At 41.4% G+C, this 16,835-nt stretch overlaps 1 protein-coding gene and 1 pseudogene across 3 annotated transcripts in view; both read right to left on the minus strand.

Annotated features, from left to right (window-relative positions):
- Window positions 1-4,492: 4,492 nt before the first annotated feature.
- LOC119542224 lies at window positions 4,493-5,651 on the minus strand (annotated as a pseudogene).
- Window positions 5,652-8,292: 2,641 nt separating this feature from the next.
- FAM3B (FAM3 metabolism regulating signaling molecule B) overlaps window positions 8,293-16,835 on the minus strand; it is an 80,944-nt gene continuing 72,401 nt past the window's right edge. For all 3 annotated transcript variants that reach the window (XM_037831458.1, XM_037831461.1, XM_037831457.1), the window contains 2 exons: window positions 16,475-16,607; window positions 8,293-8,394 (listed from right to left, as the gene is read on the minus strand). In XM_037831458.1, the coding sequence (XP_037687386.1) occupies window positions 8,305-8,394; window positions 16,475-16,607 (223 nt within the window). In that variant the 3' untranslated portion in view covers window positions 8,293-8,304. The remainder of the gene's footprint in view (window positions 8,395-16,474; window positions 16,608-16,835) is intronic.

The raw sequence follows: 16,835 nt of genomic DNA on the forward strand, positions 1-16,835 counted from the left end.
CTGCCAGTTATTTTTTCAAACTTTCAATTTCTACCTTACGTATGCCCAGTGTTTTCATTATACACTTCATCTCTTTTGCCATATCTTCCCTAAACTTTTTGAATTGACTTATTATTAGTTGTTTAAATTCCTGTATCTCAGTTGAAGTGTAAGTTTGTTCCTTTGACTGGGCCATAACTTTGCTTTTCTTAGTGTAGGTTGTAGTTTTCTGTTGTCTAGGCATCTGGTTTCCTTGGTTACCCCAATCAGGTTTTCCCAGACCAGAATGGACTCAGATTTCAAAAGGGGGCAATATTCAGTATCAGGTTTCCATGAGGGTGTGTCTTAGAAGATTGATATACCCTGTGAGGCCTCAAGCCACTGTGCTTGAGTAAACAATTGATGGGTCCCTGTATAGTCACATATTTTTGTATTCACCACTATCACAGGTGGCACCTGGCAGCCTGTCACTCCAGACACTCCAGACCTCCAGTAAGGAGGTGAGGTGTGGCCCGTGGCTGTTTTCCCCCAGGCTCTGGGGTCTGGTTCTGAATGGAAGGTGGGTAGTAGAGCTTGGCACCACCTCTTTCCTCTTAGGGAAGATACACCCCCCTGGGAGATATCATCTTAGGAAAGATACACCCCCCTGGGAGATATCATTTGCATTTGAATAGTCTCTCTGAGTGTACTATCTCCACCCTTATTTGGATCTGAGCACTGGGAACTGAAAATGGCTGAGGCTTTCTCCAATGAGTTGAAAAAGGGACAGAAAGCCCCCTCCACGGCCAGTCCATGGCCACCCTCAGTTTCACTCATTGGCCAGAGACAGCACCCAGTCCTCTGGGCTGCCCCTCCCTCCCAGAGAGTTCCTCTGGCTCTCCAAGGTCAGTCATCACCAAAAGCCTTCCTCTTGTTGGGGAGTCATAACTTATATTGAGCAGTCAACATTTGTTAATTAAAACCTCAGTTGGAGCTGGACTGAGGTATAGTTGCTTGTTCAGACAGTGCTGTTCTCTAGCATAGCGAGGCTTTGTAGTTTTGGGCTGCTGTGGGGGAGGGGCTCTTGGCTCGGGTCTGCAGTTTTTACTTACAGATTTTATGCTGTGATCTCAGGCATTCCTCCCAATCCAAGTTGGTGTATGATGTGTGAACAGTCACATTTGTCCCCAGCAGTTATTCCAGATTTTTTTTTACTATTTGTTCCTGGTTGTTTATTAGGTATTCCAGGGGGACTAACTAGCTTCCACTCCTCTCTATGCTGCCATCTTCTTCCAACCTATTTAACTATTTTTTAATTCATTTGTCTCTGTGTTGTTGACTGGTAGGATTTCTTTATATGTTCCAGATTTTAAACCTTTATCAGATATGTGACTTTCAAATATTTTACCCCATTCTGTAGGCTGTCTTTTTACCATCATGATTTGCAAAAGTTTTTAATTTTCACAAAGCACCATTTATCTATTTTTTTTCTTTTGTTGCTTGTGCTTTTGGTGTAAAGTCAAAGAAACCATTGGCTAGCACAAGGTCCTGAGTATGTTTCCCTATCTTTTCTTCTAGGACTTTAATAGTTTTGGTTCTTACATTTAGGTCTTTGATCCAATTTGAGTTGATTTTTGTGTGTGGTGTGAGGTAGGGGTCCACCTTCATTTACATATGGAAATCCAGTTTTCCATGTGTAAAAGAGAGTATTCTTTCCCAACTGAATGGATTTCGCACCTCATCAAAAGTCAACTGGACATAGATGTGAAGGCTTATTTCTGAACTCTCAATTCAATTCCACTTGTCCATCTGTCTGTCCTTGTGCCAGTACTATGCTGTTTTGATTACTGTAGCTTTGTAATAAGTATTAAAATCAGGAAGTGTGAGTCCTCTACCTTTGTTACTCTTTCATATAAATTTGCTGATTGGCTTTTCCATTTCTGCAAAGAAGGAGGTTGGAATTTGATTGGGATTATTTTGAATTTGTAAATTGCTTTCAGTAGAATTGACATCTTAACAATATTTTGTCATCCAATCCATGAATGTGGAACGTCCTTCCATTTATTTAGGTATTCTTTGATTTCTTTTAGTAATGTTTTATAGTTTTAGGTATTCTTTGATTTCTTTTAGTAATGTTTTGTAGTTTTCTGTATACAAGTCCTTTACATCATTATTTAGATTTGTCCCTATTTTTTTCTCTTATTGCTTTTGTAAATGGATTTTTTTTCTTGATTTCTTCTTCAAATTGTTCATTACTAGGGTATAGGAACACTACTGATTTTGGGGTGTTGATCTTGTACTCTACCACACTGCTGAATTTATTTATTAGTCCTAGGAGCTTTATTGTTGATTTTTGAGGATTTTCTGTACATATGATCATGTTATCTGAAAAAAGTGAAGGTTTTACTTCTTTTCCAATTTGGATGCCTTTTATTTCTTTTTCTTGCGTAATTTCTCTGGTTAGAACTTCCAGCACAATGTCCAATAACAGTGGTGACAGTGGGCATCCTTGTCTTTTTCCAGATCTTAGAGGGAAAATTTTCAGTCTTTACCCATTGATTAGGATATTAGCTGTTTTTTTGTTTGTTTGTTTTGTTTTTGTTTTTTACATATATGCCCTTTATCATGTTGAGGAATTTTTTTTTTTTTAATCAAGAATGGGTGCTGGATTTTGTCAAATGCCTTTTCTGTGTCTACTGAGATCTTCATGAGATTTGTTTTCCCTTCACTTTGTTAATGTAGCATATTACACTGATTAATTTTCTTATGTTGAATCACCCTTTTATACCTGGGATAAATCTCACTTGGTCACGGTGTATACTTCTTTGGATTTGGCTTGCTAGCATTTTGTTGAGGGCTTTTGCATCTATATTCACAAAGGCATTGGTATGTAATTTTCTTTTCTTGTGGTATCTTTGTCTGGCTTTGGTATTATGGTGATGTTGGCCTCATAGAATGAGTTAGGTAATGTTCTTTGATTTTTGGGAAAACTTTGGGCAGGATTAGTGTTAATTCTTCTTCACATGTTTGGAAAAATTCATTTGTGAAGGCATCTCATTCTGGGCTTTTCTTTGTTGGGATGTTTTTGATTACCAATTCAATCTTCAATCTCTTTACTAGTTATTTGTCTGTTGGTTCATAGTATCATTTAAGTCTCCTATTTTCTTCTTGATCTTCTATCTATTATTTAATTGGTGTACTGAAGTCTCCAACTATTACTGTAGAACTGTCTATTTCTCACTTCAAATCTGTAAATTTTTGCTTCACATATTTTGGGGTTTCTGCTTATATCTTTATAATTGTCATGCCTTCTTATTGAACTGACCCCCTTATTAATATATTGTGACCTTCTTCATCCCTCATAACACTTTATGACTTATTCTATTTTATCTGATACTAGTATAGCTATCCCAGCTCTATTTGTGTTACTATTTGCATGGCATATTTTTTCTTATCATTTCACTTTCAACCTTCTTGTGTCTTTGAATTTAACGTGAGTCTGTTGTAAACCACATATAGTTTGGTCATGCTTTAATTTTTAAAATCTAATATGCCAATCTCTGTCATTTGACTGAAGAGTATCATCAATTTATAGTTAAAGTAACCACTGATAATGCACAACTTTCTTCTGCCATTTTTCTATTTGGTCTTTATAAGTCTTATACTTTTTTGTTCTTCAATTTTTCCATTAATGCCTACTTCTGTAGTAGATTTTTGTTTCATATCATTTTAAGTCCATTTTCATTTCTTTCTGGATGTATTTTTCATGTTTTCTTTGTGGTTACCATGGGGCTTAAATTTAACATCCTAAACCTATAACAATCATGCTTGATTTGATACCAATTTCAATAGCATAAACAAATACTCTTCCTATACCCCATTCAATCCCCTTCTTTTTTTGTTGTACTCATTACAAATTACATCTTTGAATATTGTCTATACGAAACCATAGATTTATAATTACTTTTAATGCATTTGCATTTTAAAACCTGTAAGAAGTAAAAAATGGAGTTACATACCAACAAATGCAATACAATAGTACTGGTTTTTATAATTACCTAAACGGTTAACTTTACCAGAGATCTTTATTTCTTCACGCCACTTTGATCCAATATCTACTGTCCTTTCCTTCCAGTCTGAAGAACTCCCTTTAGCATTGCTTGTAGGGAAGATATAATGGTACCAAACTCCCTCAGTTTTGTTTATCTGGGAATGTCTTAATCTCCCCTCATTTTTGAAAGACAGTCTCACTGGATACAGAATTCTTGGTTGGCAATTGCTTTCTTTCATTACTTTATTTTATTCCAATGTCTTTTTTTTTTATATGAACCAAGTTTATTATTATTTTCAACAGGCAGTAAAAACATTTATACAGGACATTATGAAATACTAATGCTACCGTTAGGACCCAACTCCTGCAGTTTACCAGTGTAGGATCAGGGTGCAAATGGAAAGACAAGCAGGATGGCAGTATTCCCTTGATTACTAAAATTGTCACAATAATAATAATAAAAATCAAAGAAACCCTCCATTAGCTGGCTAACGCTGCATAAATAGACAACACAATCAAAATGTAAACATATGCTTCTCTGACACTGTCATAGCAAATACAGAACTAGTTGCAACCAGAACAATTTCTAAGTTATCCAACTACAGTGATTCTTACACTTTGTTATATGATCCCTATGTATTTTTTTCCTATTAGTCATCTTCAGTATCCTGGTCAAATGTTTCAGGGTATGCTGGTAACTTGTCTTTGCCACATTCTTCAAAGTAACTCTGAACATATCTCCCCACAAACCACCCTTTGCATTCTTCAGGCACTTTGCATTCCAGGCTGTTATTGTGGATATTGTAGTAGTGCTTTAACCAGTAATAGAGGTAGTGGATGTTGTAACTCCAAGGGTTATCTCTGAGCCAAAAAAGTTTCAAAAAATACAAGTCTTCTAATATTCCATGTTCAAAGTTCTGCAGACTGTTGTTTGATAAATCTAACTCTTCAAAGTGAGTAAGCCCTGAGAAAGCAGCAGGATCTATGAATTCAATGCCATTGCTACTGAGATTTAATTTCTGTAGCTCATGAACACCTTCAAATTCCTTGGGTCAAAGCTGGTTGATCTTACTGTGTGATAAGTCAAGTTTAATAATATCCAGAGGGATGTTGTTTGGAACTTTCTCCAACTTTTTTTTTTTTTTTTTTTGCAGTCCAGCATTTGTATGGAAACACATAATTGTGGCAAACAGTAGAGGCCACCCCAGGCTTGGTGACTGGGGGTCTCCCTCGTACTTTGGGTTTGGAGTCTAATTGTTCCTTTTCTCCTTCACTGCATAACTGTTTAGGTTTTATCTGCCACAGTTTTTTAATTCTTTAGTTCTTGTGGGTTTTCACATCTGGCATAGTTCTCCAAATTCCAGTTCCTTGGAATCTGCAGCATTGAGATGAGCATTTCGATCTCACATGTACAGTGCCAAGGGTTGTCATAAAGACGCAGGTAGCTCAGGAGAGATGTGTAAATGAACAGCTCTTCCATCAACACTTTGATCTGGTTGTGCTGCAGTAAGAGGGTGGCGAGTTTGCTTAAAACAAAGAAAGCCTCACTTTCAATTTTGGAGATCTCATTCTGTTGCAGATCCAGGTTTTTCAGCTTTTTAAACATGGAAAGCATATTGTTTTCAATATACACATCTGCCATGATTCACTCTGCTTCTTGCATTCCCCGCCGCCCCACCCTTGCCTTCTTGTTTGCATGGTTTCTTACGAGAAATCACAATCTTTCTGGGTCTCCCTTGTATATAACATATTGCTTTTCTCTTGCAATTTTCAGAACACTCTTCTATTCCTTGGCATTTGACAGATGGATGACTATGTGTCTGGGTGTGTCTCCCTTTGGGTTTATCCTGTTTGGGGTTTACCGGATTCTGGAATGTATATATTCATGTCTTTGTTAAATTTTGGAAGTTTTGTGTCATTATTTCTTTGAATATTCTTTTTGTCCCTTTCTTTCTTGTCCTTCTGGGACTCTCATAATGTATATATTGGTGTGCTCTTCAGCCTGAATCATTTCAATTGTCTTGTGTTTGAGTTCACTGATTCTTTCTTCTGCCAGCTCCAAGCTGCTGTTGCAACTGCCTTGGGAATTTTTCATTTCAGTTACTGTGGTCTTCAACTCCAGTATTTCTATTTGGTTCATTTAAAAAATTTCTATCTCTTTACTGAGATTCTCATATTTGAATTCATTGTTTTCCTGATATACTTTAGTTCTTTCTCCTTGTTTTCCTTTATATCCTTGAGCATATGAAAATCATTTATTTAAAAAAAGGCTTCATCTGGTATGTGCAAAGTTTGGTCCTCTTCACTGATGGTTTCTGAATTTATATCTTGTTCCTTTGGATGGGCCATCATTTCTTGTTTGTCTTGTAATCTTTTGTTGTACACTGTACATTTTAATATTTTAAAGTGCTAATTCTGGGATTTATTTCCTGAGCTGTCTGTTCCTTAAGGTTGTATCCAGCTAATGATACAAACAGAGATTTCTTGAGTGCCAGAGACTACCGAAATCAAATAAAGCAATTCAAAAAACACCTTTCACAGACTTTGAAAATTGGCTCTGTTTTGGCTGGTGGTCTCCTTCAGGGTTTAGCCCTCCTATCAAGATCAGCCTGAGGTGAGTGAGAAGTGTGGGGTTCTCTCCATCTTATCTGAGTTTTGTCCTGGGCTTGTGCTGGTTCATAGTCTTGGTAATCCCTCAATTTACAGGAATTTGGATGTCCTTTTATTTCCTATGAAACAGACTTTCTCCCTTTTATGGGTGCTCTATTACTTGACTTAATTTAGGTAAAACTTTGCTTACTTTGCCTACCAAAGGCTGCTTTGACTTAAGTGTTTCTTACATTGCTTTGTCTGTCTGCAAACTGCATGTCTGCAATACAACTTCTGGGAGGGTGAGTCCAGACAAGTTTCCTGCTTCAGTCTTTCAGGCTCCCACTTGTTAGACTGGCACCAACATATAGACACCCCAGTATGAATACAGTTTATTCTGGTCCCTCCAGAACAGGTCCAGGGACCCAAAATGGAAGCACAAGCCAGCTCCACACCACACTGGGGAGGGGTGGGGGAGAGATTAGTGAGGGTACCATGAGATTTTCCTACCACTTTTGAAGCTGTGTTTTCTTGATTTAGCATTTGCCCAGTTACTACAACCCTTTAACTATTTTCTGGAATTTTGAGGAAGATGGCTCCACTAATTTTTGCTAGTTGTTCAAAGACTCTGGCCTGGAATGGCACCCTGGGGCATCTCATATTGCCACATTTGTTGATGGGTAGCGTCTGTGCCACTATGTTTTTAAAAAGAGTCCCACTGATAACTTGAAAATCATTCATCTCTTCTGACTCCTCCATCTTGTGTATGAGAGACTGGACACTCTGAGAAGCCATATTCACCTAGAATCAAAATCATAGCCCTTCTGGTGTCTAACAATCTCCTCGTGCAGCCAGGCTTGGAAGGAAGTTAGAATGGATGCTTAGTAGTTACTCTTTTTCCCCATGACTTTATTTTCTTAACCCCTAATCAGCACATCATTTGACATGCTGTCTCACTAAGTGTGAGGCATCTTGGACAGCTGGACCTAAGAGTGCATCTCCTAGAAAATCTGAGATGTCACCGGCCTCAGAGCAGATCCTTCTCAGTCTGTCAGAGCTTCCTCCCTCTCCACCTCATTATCCAAAGGCCAGTAACTGGAGTGACATCCAGACATAAAGGCAGGGACTGTGTCTTGCTCACCACTGCACCCCTGGTGCCAGGAGGTAGGAGGCATCTTCTTTGAGGAATGAATGAATAAATTCATGGGGCTACAGGAAAAACTCAAGAAGGTCTGCTAAGTCCTCTCTACTCTTACTCGCTCTTCCATGCTATGAATGTCTGGAACTAGGGTGTGTTTAGTAATAACAGAATAAAGTTTTTGTCTCTGCAGAATTGTCTGGACCACAAAGGGGTCAAACTTTTTTCTGATAATAAGACTCCACACCTGGAGAAAATAGTTGCTTTCCTCAACCCTCTCCTTTTCAGGGTAAATCACTTCATGCCCTTTAGCAATTTCCATTTCTTTCAGTTTTCCTGCTCATTGATACATATCAATACAAAAATATGTATACACATACATGCACCCACACAAATATATGTGTACTGGCATAAAAGTACCAAGATTTTATACAACTACCAAATGTTGTTTAGTGTAAGATAAACCTAAAATACTTACAGCTATCGACTGCAAGATTGAAAGTGATAAGATTGAGCTTCTCATAAGACATTTTTCCATACAAAACACATTTATTAAGGAAGTGCAACTCTAGCTTGGTTTTCGTGGTATACAGCCTTCTATCTGTATCTCTGCAGGCCAGCCATTATATCTGTTCTTCTTCTTATCAGAGTGATTGATCTGTGTAGGGGAAGAAGAATATTATTTATTCCCTCTGCTAATCAACAAATATTGAATCTGTGGCAACTGTGAGCAAAGGCATATATACAAAACCACTTTCTAGAATGGGATCCTATATTGGGTTCTTGATTTTCCTCTCAGTGTGCTTCGTCATAATATGTGAGCCAAAATGCTAATGCAGAGCTGTCCAATAGAAACTTTTGCAGTGACCAACATGTTCTGTATCTGTGCTGTCCAAACAACAGCCACTATCCCCATTTGGTTACTGAGTATTTGAGATGTGGCTAGTGTGACTGATGAATCGAGTTTTTAATTCCATTCAATTTTAATCAATTTATATGTAAACAGCCACTTTTGGCTGGTGGCTGCTGTGATTAGACAGCAGAGCTCTGATGTTGGGCTTTCATTTCTCTTTGAGGTAAGAACTATATTTTTTTCCAGAGTACTCCTAGACTCCCTTGCTCCATAAACATGTATTCATATTAGGGCCGGCTTTAGCCTTCTTTCTTACACAGATAATGGAGCACATTAACCAAATGCTTAAGTAAAGTGACAAACATTCTGAACTTCAGAAGTCTAGTTATACATCCCTTCTTTTCTATAACAGCTTTATTGAGATATAAATCATGTCATAAATCTCACACTTTTAAAGTGTACACTTCAGTGTATAACCATTACCACAATTAATTGTGAACATTTTCATCACCCAATCAAGAAACTCTACACAGATTAGCAGTCACTCACCACCCCCTCCTCAACCCATGCCCCCAGGCCTAGGTAACCACTAATCAGCTTTCTGTCTCTATGGATTTGCCTATTCTGGACATTTTATATAAATGGACTCATACAACACGTGGCCTTTTGTGTTTGGCTTCTTTCACTTAGTGTAACGTTTTAAAGATTCATCCACATTGTAGCATGAATCATTCCTTTTTAAGGCTCAGTAACATTCCACTGTTCCATAAAATATACCACATTTTATTTATCCATTCATCAGTTGATGGACATTTGAATTGCTTCCACTTTTTGGCTCTTATGAATAAAAGTTGCTACGGACATTCATGTAAAAGATTTGCGTGGACTTATGTTTCCATTTCTCTTGGGTATGTACCTAGGAATGGAATTTTTGGTCATACAGTAATTCTATGTTTAACATTAGGACCTGCCAGACTGTTTTTCAAAAGTGGCTGTACCATTTTACATTCTCTCTTGCATTGTAGGAAGGTTCCCGTTTATTCACATTCTCATCTACACCTGTTATTATCTGTTTTGCTTATTTTAGCCATCTTAGTGGGTATGAAATGGTATCTCATTATGGTTTTGGTTGCATTACCTCATGGCTAGTGGTGTTAAGCATCTTTTCATGTGTTTACTGGCGATTTGTAAATGTTCTTTGGAGAAATGTCTATTCCCTTTCTTTGCCCATTTTAAAATTAGGTTATTTCTCTTTTTATTATTGAGTTGTAAGAGTTCTGTATACTTTCTGGTTGTAAGTCCATGATCAAATACATGATTTGCAAATATTTTCTCCCATTCTGTGGATTATCTTTTTACTTTCTTAATGGTACCCTTTGAGGCACAGAAGTTTTAAATTTTGATGGTGTTTAATTTATCTATTTTTCTTTTGTTGCTTGTGCTTTTAATGTCATATCCAAGAAATCACTGCCTAATACAGGGTCATAAGGATTTTATATCAACATCTTCTTCTAAGATTTTAACAGTTCTAGCTCTTATATTCAGGTATTTGATCAATTTTGAGTTAACTTTTTGTATATGGTGTGAGGTAAGGGTCCAAATTAATTCTTTCAATTGTGGATATACAGTTGTTCCAACACCATTTGTTGAAAAGAATATTCTTTCCCCATTGAATGGTCTTGGCATCATTGTCAAAAATCAATTGTCCAAATATGTGCAGATTTATTTCTGAACTTTCAAGTCTAGCCCATTGATCTATACGTTTATCTTGTGCCAGTACCACACTGTCTTGGTTATTCTCATTTTGTAGTAAGTCTTGAAATCTGGAAGGGTGAGTCTCCAAGTTTGTTCTTCTTTTTCAAGATTATTTGGCTCTTCTGGGTCCCTGAAATTCCACATGAATTTTAGGATCGGTTTGTCAATTTCCACAGAGAAGCCAGCTGGGGCGCTGATAAGGACTGCAGTGAATCCATAGATCACTTTGGAGTATTGCCATCTTGACAATATTAAATCCTCTGATCCATGAACATAGGATATCTTTCTACTTACTTTGTAGTTTTCAGAGTACAGATTTTGCACTTCTTCTGTTAAATTTATTCCTAGATATTTTATTCTTTTTGATGCTATTATAAATGGAATTATTTTCCTAATTTAATTTTTGGATTGTTCATTGAAAGTAAATAGAAATACAAATGATTTTTGTATAATGACTTTGTACCCTGCAACCTTGTTAATTTATTAGCTCTAATAGTCTTTTAGTGGATTCCTTACAATTTCCTACGTACAACATCATGTCATCTGTGAAGAGATAGTTCTACATCTTCATTTCCAGTCTGGAGGCCTTTTGCTTCATTTTTTTGCCTAACTGCCCTTGGTAGACCCTTCAGTACAACATGGAATAGAAATGACCAGGGTGAGCATCCTTGTCTTGTTCTTGATCTTAGAAGAAAGCATTCAGTCTTTCACCATTAAGTATGATGTTAGCTGTGGGTTTTTGTAGATAACTTTTATGAGGTTGAGGAAGTTCCCTTCTCTTCTGAGGTTGCTGAGAGTTTTTATCAGCAATGGATGTTGGGATTTTGTTAAATGTTTTTTTTTTGCATCTATTGAAATAATCAAGTGACTTTTGTCCTTTATGCTATTGATATGGTGTATTACATTAATTGACTTTGGGATGTAAACAAACCCTACATTTCTGGGATAAGTCCTACTTGGTTATACATCTCTTCTTAAAAGCACACTTCTTATATAATTTACCCATTGTTGAGACTTTGGGGATCACAAAATTGAAGAAAATGTGTTCCCTGCCTTCAAAAGGTTACAATCCAAGCATATAAGACAAATAATACTAATGTGTTAGTGGGATGCCCCATCAAGGAAGGTACAAAGCACCCTAAGAGCTTGCAGGCAGGGGGAAGAAAAGCTAGTAAGACTTCCTAAAAGAAGCAGCCTCGAGCTGGATCTTCAAGGAGACTGGCAAGAGCAAACGATAGACAGAGGGAGACAGGCACAAAGATCCAATCACGGAGAATCCATGTGTGTGGAGATGGGCAAAGACACCGCAGTGCTGCTGGGATGTTGGACAACATAGGACTTGGAAATAAGAGAGAGAAGGGATTCTGCCTACAGCCTGGGCTAGGGACAAGGGCCTGAGCTACAGTTCTGAGTCACCAGGGACCAAGATGAAGACACGGCTGGAGGGGATGCTAATGCAGACACGTCACAGCAGGTGACACACATGCTGAGCAGCTGAGCAGGTCAGGTGCGATGACCCCCACCCCGGGGGAAGCGAAGGAGCCTCAGGGATAGGGAGCAACATTCCCAGGTTACAGAGCTAGTGGTGATGGAGGCTGGATGTAAACCCAGGCCACACTCACTCCAAAGACCTTTAACCTCACTTACACATCTCTAGAAAACAAGGAAGTTGTATGGTCTGGTAGATTGAATCATGTCCCCCAGGAAAAAAAAAAAAAAACATGTTCCTAATCTTAATCCACATTCCAGTGGGTGAGAACCCATGGTAAATAGGATCTTTGAATATGTTAAGGCGAGTTGAGTCAGGGTGTGGACTCATTTGTGAACAAGTCTTCATTAAGTGCGGCCAACTGAACGAGGGTGGTCTTTAATTTGGCTTGCTCAGGCCTTATAAAGAGAGCTCAGAAGTCACAGAAGCCAGAAACGAGAGGACAGCCCATGTGAAAGCAGGCAGACATACAAGCCAAGAACACCCAAGGATGTCCGGCAGCCACCAGAATGCACAGACTCTGGGAGAAAGCCGGCTTTGCCGATATCCGTGAGCCTCAAAACCATGACCCAGTAAGTTCTCGTTGTTTAAGCCAACCCATTGTATAGTATTTGTCATAGCAGCTTGGCAAACTATAACAGATGGAATCATCTTTAAAGTCTCATATTTTAAAATTCAAGTCAATACGTAGTGGGCCCATTAAAAGCTTCTGCGCATGGGAGTGACATGCCCAGAGCTATGCGTCTAAATTAATAGAGAACCTGATTTGTTGAAGCATTAACATTTAGAAGAGCTTTAAGCCTCATTCCCAGCTTTTCTGATACAGTCCGGCCACCCTCCTAAATCAGATGGGGAAAACACATTGGTACTAAAGACGGCAGGTGTTTCAACACTTCCCCCTATGGTGCAATGCCTCTGGCCGCCAGCAGGGGTCCTCGCTGCTCACCGGCACGCCTGCCAGGTTAAGTCACCTGGAGCAGCTGGGCGGGCGGAGCAGGCACCTGGCCAAGTGGAGAAGCCTGTGGAGGAGGGCAGGAGGGAAAGAGGGCGGAGGGGTGTACAGTAAGGAAAATGGCCTCCAAGCAGTGGTCCGGCCTCTGTCCCAGCTCCTGGGAGGTAACCTGCACATCCGTGGCCTTTCCCAGGTAGGAGTGTCTGTGTTGCTCATGCCTCCCCTCCCCCACCAGAGAGTCTAGGCTGCCCGAGGTGACCCAGGGTGGGGCCTGCCGGCCAGAATAGGGCACCTGATCCGAGGCTGGGGGCTTTGTGCCCGACTTCCGGGGGGGCGGGGCTGGAGCTGGAGTTGAACCGTGTGGTCAGCTCTTCACTCCCTCCCGCCTGCTTGATGAAACAATAAGGACAACTTGACACGTAAGCTTGGATGAGCGCCCCTGGTTGGTGAAATACATTGATGTGCTGCAAAGGTGACAAGTTCTGACTGCTCCCAGCCTCGCCCTACCTGCTTCTTCTTTTGCTGGTCCTTATCTGCAACCTTTTGGCTCTAATAAAACCATAATCCTACGTAGAGCATTTCCTGAGTTATGTGAGTTCTTCTAGTGAATCATCAAACTTGAGAGGTGGAGGGAACTTCCAAACTTGCAGCCACTTGGTCAGAAGTGACGGGGGCCCTGGGAACCCCTGAACTTGCAGCTGAAGTGAGGGTGGCCCTGTGGAGAACTGCGCCTTTAATCCACGAGGTCCAGCCTAGCCCTGGGTGGTCAGAGTGGGAACTGCGTTGCAGTGGACCAGGGAGGGGACGGGGTAAGGCGGCTGGGGAAAGAGCAGAGCCGCTGGAGGAGGTAACTGGGGCCTCCACTGCCTCCTAAAATCAGAGCAGTGGGTCTAAATCCTTGTGCACCAGAATTGCCAGCCCAGGCCCCAGCTCACATTCTGATTCGATGGGCCTGAGTGGGGCCTGGGCATCAGCATTTTTTAAGGAGAGTCAAGCTGAGAACCACAGTGTCTGCCAGCATGTTCAGAGGGGTGTGTGTTTGGGTGGGCTGGGGGTGGGGGGTAAGGAGCAGGAAAGGCCCAGGCTCTCTGGATTCCACAACTCTATGCTCAGCACACTGCTAAAGGCCCCTCATACTGTCTTTATCCCTTTCTCACAGTGGTGATCCTGAGGCACAGAGAGGTTAAGCAACTTGCGAAGACCACACAGCTAAGTGGATAAAGCCCGGAGGTCTTTAAGACTCCAAGGACTGATTCTGAACATACAAGGTGAGCCTGTGCTCACTAAGGTGACTGGTCCTATAGGATGCTGAGTTGAGGGAAAGCCAAGGGCATGCACACACAAGCCATATGACAACTCCTGGGACTAAAAGGATCACCTGGCCCGACCTTCCACTGTGCAGGTTGGGGAGCTGAAGCTGGAGCGGTGCCACGACGAGTTCAAGAGCACACATGCCCCCCTGGCAGACCTCACCCCGGGCTCCAAGCTTCCTGCCTCCCAGACACACGCCTGCCCCCTCGTGTGGGTTCAGGTGGCCCAGGAATCCTCAGCAAGCAGAGTTGAGGGAACCCCTCACTTTTGGACAAATCCATGAGGTCCTGACTGCACATGAAAGTGTCCAGACAGAATGATTAGGTCTAGGCTGCAGCCTGGATAACAAATGCTCCTGACACTTCCTGCAGGGCTGGCTTCCTGGGTGTGAAAGAACACAGCGGGGGGACAAAGAAGCCAAGCTGACAAAGCCACATGCTGTGTGATCCCAACTACAGGGCATTCTGGAAAAGGCACAACTATAGAGATAGTAAAAAGAGCAGTGGTTGCCAGGGGTTCAGGGTTGGGTGGGGGGCAGGGGGATGAGTAGGTGGGGCCAGGGCAACTGTAGGTCAGTGAAACTATTCTGTTTGATACCATAATGCATGGCATCATGCATGTATCAAAACCCACCTAACGGCGCAACACAAAGAGTGACCCCTACTGTAAACTATAGGCTTTAGTTACTAATAGTGCATCATTATAAATGTCCCACATCAAGCATGACCTGCTGGTGGTGGGGAGTGTTGGGGGGAGAGGGCATTTATGGGAACTCTCTGTATCTTCTGTGCAATTTTTCTGTAAACCTAAAACTGCCCTAAAAATAGCCAAAACCATATGAACTACAAGTAGAAAACATGCTTTTTAAGGTGTGAAATTGGGTCCTTCAAGCATGCTAAAATAACGATTTCCAAGCCTCCTGAGTACTATGATAGAGGTTATCAGAGACTTTCTGGGGTTTCTCTTGGGAGCTGGCCACAAGTGATCTGGTTGTTTGGCCAGCACTGCCCTTACCCAACTCTCTTCTCCACCCAGGGCTGTCTTGCCAACGAAAAGATGCCAAGATGCAACTGTTTGCCATCTCCCTTTCTTCCTCCCAGAACTGTAAACATACCCCAAGAGCACAAGGGGGACTGGGACCGTGATGGTTTGAAGCTGTATGTACCCCAGGAAAGTTCATGTTCTTTTAATCTATTCCTGTGGTGTAGATCTATGATAGGTGGGACTTTTTGATTAGGTTATTTCAGTGGAGATGTGATCCACTTCCTTCAAGGTGGGTCTTAATCCTCTTACTGGAGTCTTTTATAAGAGGATAGAGGACAGAAAAAAGCCCCACAGGAGCTAAGAAAGAAGCTAAGAGAGAGAAGGACATGAACTGAAGCTCAGAAAGGAAGCCACAAACAGAGCAGCCAGAAGCTGAAAGCAACAGAACCTGGTAGAGAAGGGGCAGCAGATGCCGCCATGTGCCTTGCTACCGGACGCTCTCTGGGAGCCAGTTTTCAGGGAGAAATCATCACCTGCTGATGTCTTGATGGACATTTTCATGACCTAAGAACTGTAAGCTTGTAAATTAATAAATCCCCACTGTAGAAACCAACCCACTTCTGGTATATTGCATTTTGTCAGCTTTACCAAACCAAAACAGGGACCAAATGTCCTTGTCTGAAATTGGAGTGCTGGCTCTTCCCCCGAAGATGTACACCTCTGCCTTCTGTGAGCTTCCAGCTGAGCGGAAAGGAGGAGCTTCTCCTGAAGTAGAGTATGGCCGAGGGCTTGCTCCTTGGCAATGCAGCCCAATCCCCTCCTCTTCTGACACAGACAAATCCCACCACTGGTTCCCGGAGAGCCTCACTCTCTGGAAGAGGCGGCTGGGATCTCACCAGATGCACCCCTTGTACTTCGTACAACATTCGGTCAGCTCTCTGATGGAATTATCTCAAGCACCTTAGTGCTTCATAAATCAGAACCTTGTTCTGTTGCTCTTCATTTTTCTTTGATAAATAAAGACCATAATGGGAGGGATTTATAGCGAGTCATGCAACAAGTTACCACCACCACAACACAGGAGCGGACGGTTACTGAATGCTGACTTGGTGCCAGCCCGGTTTTAAGTGCTCTACAAGCACTGCCTCTGTGAATCCCGTTGCCCGCTGTAAGCGGTCAGTACTAGTTCTTTCCCCAGAACAGAACTGGAGCCCTCAAAGCCTGGCAGCCTCCTCCGGGTCTCACGTGCACAAAGCACCACCCTCTGTGGGTTCTCTTCAGGAAGGAGCTCGCTTGGAGACAGGAATTTATAACCGTCTCAGAACCTTTTCAAATCACAGCCCTTATATCATATCAGCTATTTGCGGGAAAGAACATTTAAAAATTGCACTCACCTTTTCTCTCTGAATCCCTGCAGGAAGTTCAACCCCTTTGGCTGCAAGAAATACCCAGCTTGACCTGAAGCTGATGTTCCTGATTTCTTTACTCCCAAGAGCTTCAATGGCTTTCTTGGCGTCGTCCTTCAATCTGACAGCAAAGACAAAAAGCAGGGGAGTGTTTCACATGCGCCAACAGGCGGGCAGCATGCTGGACGTGTGTGCGTGCTGGGACAGAGGTTCTGAGCCCTCTCACCTCCTTGTGTGGCAAACAGGAGGAGGTACAATGGCACCCACACTGGGTGTGTGGAATTTCTAGTTTACTATATGACAACGTTTAGACCTCAATCTGAGGCAGGTAATTTTAATTCTCAACTCA

Source organism: Choloepus didactylus, chromosome 1 (genome assembly GCF_015220235.1).
Source record: "Choloepus didactylus isolate mChoDid1 chromosome 1, mChoDid1.pri, whole genome shotgun sequence".
In the NCBI taxonomy this organism is placed as follows: Eukaryota; Metazoa; Chordata; class Mammalia; order Pilosa; family Megalonychidae; genus Choloepus; species Choloepus didactylus.